The 11553-nt window shown below is 52.5% G+C and overlaps 6 protein-coding genes across 6 annotated transcripts; 3 read left to right on the top strand and 3 right to left on the bottom strand.

Annotated features, from left to right (window-relative positions):
* Nucleotides 1-125: 125 nt before the first annotated feature.
* On the top strand, nt 126-2672 carry M436DRAFT_58206 (uncharacterized protein; the record flags this gene model as incomplete). Its single annotated transcript, XM_013567282.1, has 2 exons — nt 126-1310; nt 1368-2672. 2 exons carry the CDS (start codon nt 126-128, stop codon nt 2670-2672), a joined length of 2490 nt encoding a protein of 829 aa, XP_013422736.1.
* Nucleotides 2673-3289: 617 nt separating this feature from the next.
* On the bottom strand, nt 3290-3832 carry M436DRAFT_58200 (uncharacterized protein; the record flags this gene model as incomplete). The annotated part of the gene is made up of 1 exon (XM_013567280.1): nt 3290-3832. The coding sequence occupies one exon, from the start codon at nt 3830-3832 to the stop codon at nt 3290-3292; it is 543 nt and encodes a 180-aa protein (XP_013422734.1).
* A 400-nt stretch (nt 3833-4232) lies between these two features.
* M436DRAFT_76810 (DEAD-domain-containing protein) lies at nt 4233-6587 on the top strand (the record flags this gene model as incomplete). The annotated part of the gene is made up of 1 exon (XM_013567316.1): nt 4233-6587. The coding sequence occupies one exon, from the start codon at nt 4233-4235 to the stop codon at nt 6585-6587; it is 2355 nt and encodes a 784-aa protein (XP_013422770.1).
* A 248-nt stretch (nt 6588-6835) lies between these two features.
* M436DRAFT_76809 (NADH kinase-like protein POS5) lies at nt 6836-8197 on the bottom strand (the record flags this gene model as incomplete). Its single annotated transcript, XM_013567315.1, has 2 exons — nt 6836-8019; nt 8074-8197. 2 exons carry the CDS (start codon nt 8195-8197, stop codon nt 6836-6838), a joined length of 1308 nt encoding a protein of 435 aa, XP_013422769.1.
* A 241-nt stretch (nt 8198-8438) lies between these two features.
* Nucleotides 8439-9749, top strand: M436DRAFT_58058 (acyltransferase-domain-containing protein; the record flags this gene model as incomplete). Its single annotated transcript, XM_013567251.1, has 1 exon — nt 8439-9749. One exon carries the CDS (start codon nt 8439-8441, stop codon nt 9747-9749), a length of 1311 nt encoding a protein of 436 aa, XP_013422705.1.
* Nucleotides 9750-10034: 285 nt separating this feature from the next.
* Nucleotides 10035-11270, bottom strand: M436DRAFT_58062 (brix-domain ribosomal biogenesis protein; the record flags this gene model as incomplete). Its single annotated transcript, XM_013567253.1, has 1 exon — nt 10035-11270. The coding sequence occupies one exon, from the start codon at nt 11268-11270 to the stop codon at nt 10035-10037; it is 1236 nt and encodes a 411-aa protein (XP_013422707.1).
* Nucleotides 11271-11553: the final 283 nt, after the last annotated feature.

Here is an 11553-nt window from a genome sequence, read left to right as displayed (position 1 = left end):
GTACTGTGGCAAGCCGCTAGCTCACGTTCCACCACTCTTACTCTTCTGGCATTCCTTTGTCCTCTGCGCACAACACCCAACCCCCTTGCCGATCCCTAGTATTACCAACCTTCGCATCAGCCGTCATGGCTACCACTCTTCAACCTTCCTTCGGCCTACAACAGCCTGAAGATTCCATGGAAATCTCATCCGAGTACGGCAACAACATGGACGCCGACATCGATATTGATCTCGATGCCCCCGACGCCATCGACACAAACATGCAGTCTTTCCAGGTAGACGACCACCAAATGCAAGAAGACCCTAGATCCGACCGCCCAGACGATCTTCTCATGATCGATGACTCTAATCTCGACGACACCGACCGTATGATGCAAGACGACGCTCCGCTTCCACATGAGCAAGACGAAGAATTACTAGACTTCAGCGAAGACGAAGAAGATGTCCCTATGAACCCTGCAGAGCCTAGTCAGGCCGACAACATCTTCCTTGTCGCCCAATCTGAAGCGCCTGCTCAGCAACCTGTAATCATCGAGGAACCTGTCGAACTTGTACAGTCTGACATGGCCTCCGAGCTCTTGTCTGAAGGCGTCCAACCCGTCAACGTTGAAGTCCCACAATCAGAAGACGTCTCTGAACAGCCTCGTGTTGAACATGCCGAGATGCAGGAGCCTGTGCCTGACCAGACCGTGACCAACGAAGACTCCCAACCGCCCGCTGACACATCACTCGACCAAGTCGCAGTGTCAGCGCCTGAGCCTGAGTCTAAAAAAGTGACACAGCCTTCATCTCTCGCGAATATCGCCGAACAGTCTGAGATACATGTTGAGGAGCCTGTCATAGAGTCTACCGAGATCCCTAGCGCAAACGACGAGATTCTAGAAGAGAGTGCACAAGTTGTACAACAACACACGACACAAGAGCAGCACTCAGAACAAGGTAAAGATAATAACACCACTGGCGCTGCCCAGGAACATGATGAACCATCCACTAAACGCACCTTGACTCGTCAAGAGACCGATCTCTCGAACTACACCGTCCCTGATGATTACTCTCGCGAGAGGCAAGTCAACTCGCCTACCGTGACCGGCCTGCACCCCACCGTCGTTGAGTACAACGACCATGAGGTTTACCTCTTCCCCTCAAGAGATCCTGCTGTGCCTGAGCAGTATTTACTGCAGAACGAGAACCTCGTGACCACTAGTCTCGGCGATTTGCTTCAAGCTTGTCGCACTGCTCTTGGTGATGGTATCAGCGAAGACGAAGAGCTGGTTCTGGGTGTAGAGGAGTTGGACCTCTATGTGAGCGAAGTAAGTCTGGCCAAACCCCTTGCATCCTCACCTGTGGTTGCTAATAGTTTTCCCCAGGACTCGACACCCGCATTCTCTACCAGCTTTTCCGAGTTGCTTGACATATATCTGCAGTTGCACAAGCTTGATGGCAACGACAACCCTCCCCCGTTCCGTGTGTCTTTGACGACCAAAATTAGATTTAGCAACCGCTTGGCTTCGATCACTGAAGCCATCTCGGAAGGCAAAGGATTCTCACAGCTTCCCTTCTTGCAGTATTACGACTATGATGTTCCCACTGAGTTGCCCGAGGAGGACTTTGACGATGATTTCGATGAGCTCGCGAAGCTTGAGGAACCGCAGCAAACGCTTGAAGAGGGTGCTACTACTGTTGAAAGCGCACAAGATGCCGCTGAGGATGAGCAAGCCGCTAATGATACATCTGCTCCTCAAGCTGAAGAGCAACAACCTGAGCCAATTGGCTCCGCCCAAGAGGGTGAGTATGAAGACGAAACATTGGCCCAGCACGATGTGCCCGCCGATGCTGCCGACCAGTCTGAGTACATTCAGGACGACACTCAGTACTTTGATGCTCAAGGCGGCGAGTCTGAGCTGCTGGATGAAAGTCACGTAGATCAAGAAGACGTTGCTCATGCTGAAGCTCAGTCCACCACTGGCAATGTCGAGACCGCGGTCGGGGATGAAAGTCACCATGATGACCAGAATGCCGAAGAAAATGCACACGCCGAAGACGCCTCTGAGCGTGCCGAGCACGAAGCAAACCCCGAGCAGCCTGTTGAAGAACAACAGGAGTACGAACCAGAAGGCGAAGAGCACGAATTTGGCCACGGCGAGTTCTTTGACGAAGATTACGAGTACCAAGATGGTGAAGTACACGAAGAAGAAGGTGCTCACGCCGCCGAGGAAGAAGCAGCCAACGACGATGGTCACCACGAAGAGGAGCAAGAGTTCGAAGCTTCTGCCATTGAAGAACAAGATGACAACGTGTCGCCTTCGTCTGGAGAGACTCTTCACGGCGATCAGCTTGAAGTTGGTCAGAATGATGAACAAGCTACCCAGCAGAACCACAGCAGTGCTGAACAGTCCGCCGATAATGCTGTTGGTGATGCAAAACATGACAGTGGCTCAGTTGATGGAGCTGTTGGCGAGGACAAGGTCAAGCGCCAGTCAATCGCCGTCGAGGATGATGCATATGACGAGATCAACTTCGATGACGAAGACAGCTACGACGGCGATGGCACTGAACTTGAGCCAGTACTCACAAACACGTCAAGCAAGGCATCTCCTGGGGCCAAGCGTTCGTTCTCGGAGCTTGACCAAGTGGACGATGAGCAAGACAGCAAGAAGGCTCGTGCCTCATGAGCGTCACCCATCTCAACATGGGACGCCTCGTCATAATCCACTACAACGAACATCTTCGATGAAGCTGTGCTGACCACACTATGGTCAAGACTTTCCGAGATCACCACCGACGGCCACAAGGCAAGCCGGACTCACGACTCGGCCTGAGTCCTTGATCTTCACTTCCTTTTGCTCTGTTTTCACAGCTTTGCAGCGAAAGGCCTGTCTGCTAACCTCTAGTACCGAAACGGAATACTAACAATGTCCACGCAGGTCTCCAGCCAGGTAAGGAGCGAGTAACAAATCTCATCTCGAGTCATGCATATCCAAGGATACAATGCTGCATTGCCGAGAATGAAGACATCAAAAGCATGGCGTTCTGGGAAGCTTGTTATTATGGGTCGAACGAGTCCTAGCAGGTGCATGGTTTTGCTGTTTCTGGCGTGCTTTCATCTGCGCTTCGCGAAAACGATACCCCTGCTGTTGATTTCTGCTTTTGTCACTCATCCCTTACTCCCCATTCCCCGTCACACTAGCTTAACCAGTTTCACATAGTCAAATGCAGCATTATACTTGTACTTCGACTCATGTGTCAAAGCAAAGCCTGGATAGAAATGTTGCAAAGTCATGACCATGATCTAATCCTCCTTCCTCTTCTCATCGCCTTCGCCAACACCATCCAAAAAGTCCCTGCAAGTCTGGACGATGACCTGATGATCCTGCTGCTGCTTCAAACCACTGACGACAATGACAGCAACGACACCCTCGACACCCTTGACTCTGACTGGGAAACCACCACCATGAATGGCAAACTCCTTGGCCTTGTCCAACAAACAATACTTTTCGGCAAAGGCCTTTTCGTCTCCTTGGAACTTGTTGTGCATGTACCAAGTACTGCAGCCAAAGCGCAGAACTGTTGCACTCTTTCTGTTCACCCAAGCGGTGTTGTCTGGGGTGATGCCGCTGCGGACGGCTGTGTAGAAGAGAGGAGTGCTGTTGGCTAGTGTAATGGAGATTACGGTTGAGCCAGGGAAGGTGAGGAGGCGAGAGCGTAAAAGACAACCTAGGTCCCAGGCGTCGGAGACTGTGAAGGAGGGGAAGAGGATCGAAGAGTCGATCTGGGAGATTGCTGAGAGGTCGGTGGGTGGGTTTGTGAGGGGGTAGAGTGTTGAGTCTGCCATTTTGGTTGCGGGTGTGGTTGTTTTGGGTCGGCTTGGTTGGTAGAAGAGTCAATCAAAGTGTTGGAGAAGGGGTTTCGAGGTTGAGGAGAGAAGAGTTGAGAGATGTTGGTTTGCAGGAGCAGCAGGCCTCAGAGTGACCGCATGCGGCACTGTGACATGTGGCGCCGTCCTCACCGCCCAGACTTGCGGGGCAGAAACCACGACCCCCGAAGACTTTGATACGAAGCAGTCAGGGTCTGCTTATGCGGCATTCCTTGTCGTCTGTCCGCAAAAGGCCTCGGTCGTACGTTCTCTAGCACTTCCTCCCGAGCTCGCGCCTTGGGAATTTTTCTAGCAATCCGACCATCATTTTTCTATACACATCCGACATTTGCGCCTCTCGCTCACCACAACCGCAAATATGGCCCCTATGGACGATGACTTTGTCCTCACTCTCTCGGACAACGAAGACGGTTTCGCCGACGAACTAGCAGAATCCGAAGCAGAACCTGCGCCCATCTCCAACAAGAAGCGCAAGCGCGATTCCGACGTCGCAAACCTCTCCAAGAAAGACAAGAAGTCCAAGAAGCAAAAGAAAAAGCAGCAACAACAACAAGCGGATTCAGAGGATGAAGAGGAGCAAGCAGCTATCGATCAGGATCTAGACCCTGAGTTTGAATTCCAACTTGGCGATGGCACGACGGCGAATATGGACGACTTTGACGGCTGGACTGCTCATAATGCTGCCAAGAATGCTGGCAAGAGATTGGTTGATATCGATGATATTATCGCAAAGAGGAGGCAGGACAAGAAGACTGACGGTGAGGATGAGGTTGAAGATGACGAAGAGGAGGTTGAGTTTGCTGGCTTGAGCGACGATGAAGACGTCCTTGCTGAAGACGCTTTCGGCATGGGTGCTGCTCCTGGTGTCGAAAAGGACTCTGAAGACGAAGACCAAGAAGAGGACGAGGACAAGGGCAGCGATGCTGAGGATGGCAGCGAGGCTGGAGATGAGTCTGACGACGAGTCTGTTGCCGAGCATGTCCCTCACCCGGACGACGACGAGTCAGACGCTTCAGATGTCGAGGAAAAGGAAGACGCCGAAGAGGCTGAGAAGCGCGCTGCCTTCTTCGCTCCAGAGTCAAACCTGGACGGCGACAAGGATCCTGCTGCAAAAGCCGTAGGTTCGTTCCAGGAGCTCAACTTGTCGCGTCCCATCATCAAGGGCTTGTCATCTGTTGGCTTCGCCGCCCCTACACCCATTCAACACAAGGCCATCCCCGTCGCTCTCCTCGGCAAGGATGTCGTCGGAGGTGCCGTCACCGGTTCCGGTAAAACCGCCGCCTTCATCATCCCTATTCTTGAACGCCTGCTCTACCGACCCAAAAAGGTCGCCACCACCCGCGTCGCCATCCTCATGCCCACCCGTGAATTGGCTCTCCAATGTTACAATGTCGCCGTCAAGCTGGCCAGTTTCACAGACATCACTTTCGGTCAGGCAATCGGTGGTATGAGTTCGCGCGAGCAGGAAGCAGCTCTCAAACAACGTCCTGATGTTGTCATTGCCACTCCCGGTCGTTTCATCGATTTCATGCGCAATTCGTCTGCTTTCCAAGTCGATACCATCGAGATTCTTGTTCTCGATGAAGCTGACAGAATGCTCGAAGACGGTTTCGCAGACGAGTTGAACGAGATTCTGACCACCATCCCCAAGTCGAGACAAACCATGCTCTTCTCCGCCACCATGACTTCCAGCATCGACAATCTGATTCGCGTGGGTCTCAACCGCCCTGTTCGTCTTATGGTCGACAGCAAACGCCAGACCGTCGCAGGACTCACCCAAGAATTCGTGCGTCTGCGCCCAGGCAGAGAAGACAAACGCATCGGCTACCTTCTCCACCTCGTCCACGAATCCTTTTCCACAAAAACCATCATCTTCTTCCGTCAAAAGAAGGAGGCTCATCGCGTACGCGTCATTTTCGGTCTCTTGGGCCTCAAAGCCGCTGAATTGCACGGAAACATGTCTCAAGAACAACGTATCAATGCCATCGAAGCCTTCAGATCCGGCACCGCCCATTTCCTCCTCGCCACCGATGTCGCATCCCGCGGTCTGGACATCAAAAACGTAGATGCGGTCATCAACTACGAAGCACCCCAAACCCAAGAAATCTACCTCCACAGAGTAGGACGCACGGCTCGTGCAGGCAGACAGGGAAAATCGTGCACCCTGGCCGCAGAACCCGACCGCAAGGTCGTCAAAGCCTGCGTCAAGACCGCTCGCGCCCAAGGAGCAAACATCAAGTCGCGCATTATCGACGCCAAGGTCGCCGACGACTGGTCGCGCAAAGTCGATTTGCTGGCCGTCGAAATCGAAGACGTGTTGCGTGAAGAAAAGGAGGAAAAAGTGTTGGCGACCACGGAGATGCAGATGAGACGTACGGAAAACATCATGGTGCACGAAGACGAAATCCTGAGCAGGCCGAAGAAGACGTGGTTTGAGAGTGAAAAGGACAAACGCGCTGCTCATCAACGCGGCAAAGAAGAACTCAATGGTGCCATGACGCCGGGAGCTAAACTCAAGGGCGACAGGAAAAAGCTGTCAAACAAGCAAAAGAAAAAGTTGGAGGACAAGGATGAGAGAATGGAAGGTGGAGGTTGGAAAAAGGGAAAGGCGGAGAGAGACGGCAAGGGTGTTTTGGAGAAGGAGAAGAAGGGCAAGGGCGGTAAGAGGCCGCAGAAGGATACGAGGAAGGGTGGACCTAGGAAGTCGATGTAAAGAGTTGGTGAGATGAGAGGAAGGGTGTTTTCGCATGTTATGGAGCCGGATATAAGTGTCAAATCATCATGAGCGTCTGGACTGATCATCTGTTTTACTACCGGGTTCAGACATGAGAGTAGTGGGTAGCACTATCTATTGGCAAACTGAGCGAGCCTATCTACCTACTGATCATCAAAGGTCGTAAATTATGAAATTTATCTGTGATTCTCCTACATGATGTAAAATTGTCTATATTGCGCCATCCTCTACTCCTCGCCAAAGGGGAAGTTGAACTTCAACAAACCATTCAAGCCACCGACCCAATGGTCATGACCATCGGCGACATTGCTTCCTCCGGTTCTAACAATAGACGGCACACCGCCACCGCCCCAGGTCCTCTCTTCGCTCCTGACTTCTTCACCGACAACCCTGACCTCCATGCCTCGCGTCAAGCCTTTCTCTCTGCGAACTCCATCGACAGACAACTCAATCTCATCACTGCGGTTCTTGGGGGACAGACGCAGAGTGATAGGAGTATTGGAGGGAAGAACAAGAGGGCGGAAGGAGAGACTGCGAGGGCAGATTGGAGTAAGGAGAAGGGACGAGACCAGAGGATGGACGATGCTGCCGCCAGAGGATAGTGAGTAGGCTGTCGAGCCCGTAGGTGTGCTTATCAACATGCCGTCGGCTACGGCTTCGGTCAAGAAGCGACCTCCGACGTAGATGTTGATGATGCTGAGATGAGGTGTGCGGCCACGGTGGAGCAGGACTTCGTTCATGGCGAAGACGTCACAGTTGTTGTTGACTTCGCAGTCGGAAGAGCACATGGGCGACGAAGGATCGGCGTGGGTGATTGGAGTACCGTCTGCAGCAAAGATACCGACCTTGAGTCTGTTCCTGAGAAGTACGCGAGATGAACGTGATGGGCCCATGGACATGCCACGGACCGAGCTCCAGCCTGAGAAGACGTCCTTCTCTTTACCAGATTCTGTCTCCAGAAGGGCACTGCCGTAGCCTGCTGTTGCACCTGACATGTAGACTTCGCGGAGGGCACGCTTGTAGTCCGAGAACTTCCACTCGCCGAGGAAGCCCAGGGTACCCATGCTGAAAGAGAGAATTGGTGGGACATTCTGGGCGTTTGCGAACAGAGATGAGGCATGTAAGATTGTGCCGTCACCGCCCAGAGTTGAGGTCAAATCGACCTTGTCTTGCAGACGAACATTTTTCGACGCTTCCGTGGTGGTGTAAATGGGGAAGGAGAAGTCGGTATGCAAGGCTTCGGCGACCTTGGGCTCGAAGATCAGAGAGACGTCAGGATAGGTCGAGTGGATGTGGTTGGCGTATTCGTGGACGGCTTCATCGACAGTGTCGGAGCCAGACTTGTGGACGATCAGGATGTTCCGAGGGGGCTGAGGCCATTGTAGCGAGAGGAGATCGTGGTGCTTGGTCTCTGAGACAGATGGTCAGCGTCACAATGTCTCAGCACGTGGGTGCTAGGAAATACCTTGGTACGAAGGGCGGATGCGGTCTGGCAGAACAGCAATGTCGCGCAATTCACGGCGGATCGCCGAATGAGAAAAGCATCTCCGGGCGACAGATCGCAGCAGAGGCAGACATGGCCGTGTCATTTGTTCATGTCAGATGAGGAAGACACAAAAGTGACATTTCATGTCGAGGAAGGAGCAGACAGGGAAATGACATGGCCATGGTGGGGCATGCGAAGCTTCGAGTGACGCGATGGACCTGGTCCATTCGCTGATCAGAAGACGCTCTTTGTCCAACCCCGACCACGTTTTCATTCTTATTGTCTTCTTGTTGCATGTCTTTTCGCGTGTCCTAGTCGCACTCGGTCCCGTCGCATCCAGAGACATGTCGCGCATCAACACCGAGGGTGTTCGCCAGCGCCCTATACCCAAATCCGAGCCTGCCGTGGAACCCGAGATCAAGCTCACATCCAACAATGACAAGCTGAGAGACGAGGACCACCCTGCCGGTCCAGTCAAGCATGGCCGTCCCATGCAATATTTCCGCGTTGCCTTCTTCGCCGTCTTCTTCCTCATCGCTGCTCTGGGCATCCACTCGGCCCAACTCCTCGGTGCTCCCTTGTACTTCTACAACAAGGACTACTTTTACGCATGGCAGGCCGTCTGCAAGCAATACTTTGCCCTCGTCCTGATCACCGGCACCTACCTCTTTGCCCCCACTGTCATCCGCATCTCCGGTGACGCCTCAGTCAGCGGTCAACTGAGACAGTTTCCTGATGGCCGTCTCGAGTGCGACTTCCCCGAACGCCTCGTCCTGGTTGCGAACCACCAAATCTACACCGACTGGACATACTTGTGGTGGGTTAGCTATACTGCCGCATGTCACGGTCACATCTACATCATCCTGAAAGAGAGCTTGAAGTACATACCCATGATTGGTCCCGGCATGATGTTCTACAACTTCATCTTTATGAGCAGGAAATGGGCAAAGGATCAGCCGCGGCTCAAGCATCGTCTCGGGAAGCTATCTACAAGACACACCGGCCCGATTCTAGGGAGAAAGGACAAGAGTGGTTTGGATCCCGCTTGGCTGCTCATCTTCCCCGAAGGCACGAACCTTAGCCCAAACACTCGCAAGTCGTCGGCTAGATGGAGTGAGAAGTCTGGCATTCCGGATATGAAGCACCAACTCTTGCCTCGCAGCACTGGCCTCCACTTCTGCCTGGAAGGACTCAAGGATGGCGTCGACTGGCTCTACGATTGCACAATTGCCTATGAGGGTGTTCCTCGCGGCTCTTACGGTGGACAACTTTACACTCTGCGATCCGTCTACTTCCAGGGTCGCGCTCCCAAATCTGTGAATCTACACTGGCGCCGCTTTGCCATTGCCGATATCCCTCTACACAGCAAGGAAGAGACTGAGAACTGGTTGCTGAATCGTTGGAGAGAAAAGGATGACTTGATCGAGTATTACCTCGAGCATGGCAGGTTTCCTGCTGATCCTACTGCTGTGGATGTCGTAAAGAGATCTGAGGAAGAGAGCAAGCACGCAGAGTACATTGAGACGGAAGTGAGGCCGAAGTCTGCTTGGGAGCCGTTGCAGTTGTTTGCGCCGCTGCTCTCAGCGTACTTGTTGTGTAACATTCTCATCAAGCTGGTCAATCTGGTCTTGACGGGGAGAATGAGCTCAAATTAGAGGATGGGTTGCGGCATATACTGGCATAGTGGAGGATCGATTGGTCACTGGCGTTTGGATGAGGCTGCACATTATAGGTCAAGGCTTGACAGGATACCCCATGGGCCTTTTTTTCATATGGGTACTACTCATGAGGAGGCATCCTTATATATACCCACCCTGCTCACAATGCAACATGAACAAACACCTTCTTTATATGCCATATGCCCAGAACTTCGCTGTGTCTCTCATGTAGTCCCGGCCAAGACGCCACGGATGCAAACGAACAAAACAATAGCTCTCCCCTTACAGAGCAAATCTCGTCCTGACCTTTTCATCGCCAGCCTTCCATTCCCATTCTTGTCCACTCCTCCTCTGGATACCCTTGTCGATTCTCCTGAGTTTGAGCGTGAATCTCGGTCCCAGCTCTTGCAGTCCAGCCCTGATATCCTCCACTCCCTCAACCAACTTTCCATCCGGACCCACGATACTCTTCTCAGTCGCCCTCTTGTCGCGGAACACATATCTGTGTCTCCTCACGAAAATGTAATCGCGCTGATTGTGCAGAGTAACCACCTGTCTTCCCTGAATCTGCGGCTGCGGAGGGAAAATCTGGCGGAACAGATGCGCAGTCAACAGACCCAGTGGCGTGCGGAAGTTGTTCAAAATCAGCTCCGGGTCGTGAGAAGTCGGGTTACCATGACCAGGCAGCTTTGCACCTTCCACCCAATTCGAAATGCTGAAATGGAACATGGGTCCGTGAGGTAGATGCACGATGTCCAGTCCTGCAGGCTTTTTCTGATCTTCGTTCAGGATAACCACATGTGTGTAATTTCTGTTGGACGCAAATTGGGAGATCTCAGAGACGCTGTATTTATGGGCGTGGAAGTGTGCAGTGCGTTTGATATAGACCGAGTTTGGGAATAGCGAAGTCAGCAGCGAGGCTTCTTCGTGTAGGAAACTGTTGATGCTGGTGGTGACCAAGACTTTGGGATCTTTGTCGTTGTTTTCGAAGAGCGAGGGGAACTTTGCGGCGAGGCCTTCGGGAGTGAGGCTGAGGTTTGTTGCTGCTGTGGAGGGTGTCGGTGAGGGTGCGCGGGTTGCTTTCTTTGCAGCGGCGGCCTCATCTTTCTTTTGCTGTTTTGCGGCTTTGGCATCTTCGTCGTCCTCGTCGTCTTCCTCGTCAAAGTCGATCATGGAGTCGGCATCGCTGTCCTTTCCCTCTTCCTCTTCTTGCTCTTCCTCGTCCTCATCTTCCTCATCCTCGACTTTCCTCCTCTTGATCGCATTCAGATCTACACTCAACCCCAACTTGTCATTCTCCTCTCCATCGCCAGCAGTATCCCAGGTTCTCTTTCTGTCGATTGTCTGCGGGATATTCTTTGCGCGACGAGCTTCCCTCAGTGCAGGGTTCTTGTCCTCAGTGCGTCTGCGGCGGAGTCTATCGTCGCGTTTTGTGTTTTCTGCTAGACGCTTGTTTTTGACGTGTTGTTCTTTGCGCTTTATTTTGTTGCCGATCTTGTGAGGGTTACGGGACACCATGGTGAAATGATGGGGGTTGAGAGTGTATGGGAAGCGATGTGTTTGCGTGCAAGTTGTAGGGAATTAAAAATTCTTGGAGACCCTGGGAGAATTTCTGGAGGTGGGCCTAGTGAACAGTAGACTATTGCTAAACTACACAGGCCTTTCTTATGCTCGTCACGACAGCTGTTCTACGAATGCTGTAAACTTCAAGCAGCTTTCTCAAACATCGTCATTCTCAAAAGTGCTGAATCCACGCGAGATTAGCTATTGGTATATATGTTGTCTTGTTAGGTAGTGATAT

The sequence above is a fragment of the Aureobasidium namibiae genome (genome assembly GCF_000721765.1).
Source record: "Aureobasidium namibiae CBS 147.97 unplaced genomic scaffold scaffold_27, whole genome shotgun sequence".
NCBI classification, from domain to species: domain Eukaryota; kingdom Fungi; phylum Ascomycota; class Dothideomycetes; order Dothideales; family Saccotheciaceae; genus Aureobasidium; species Aureobasidium namibiae.
The sequence above is the reverse complement of the archived record's forward strand: the minus strand, read 5'-3'. Positions and strand labels throughout refer to the sequence as shown.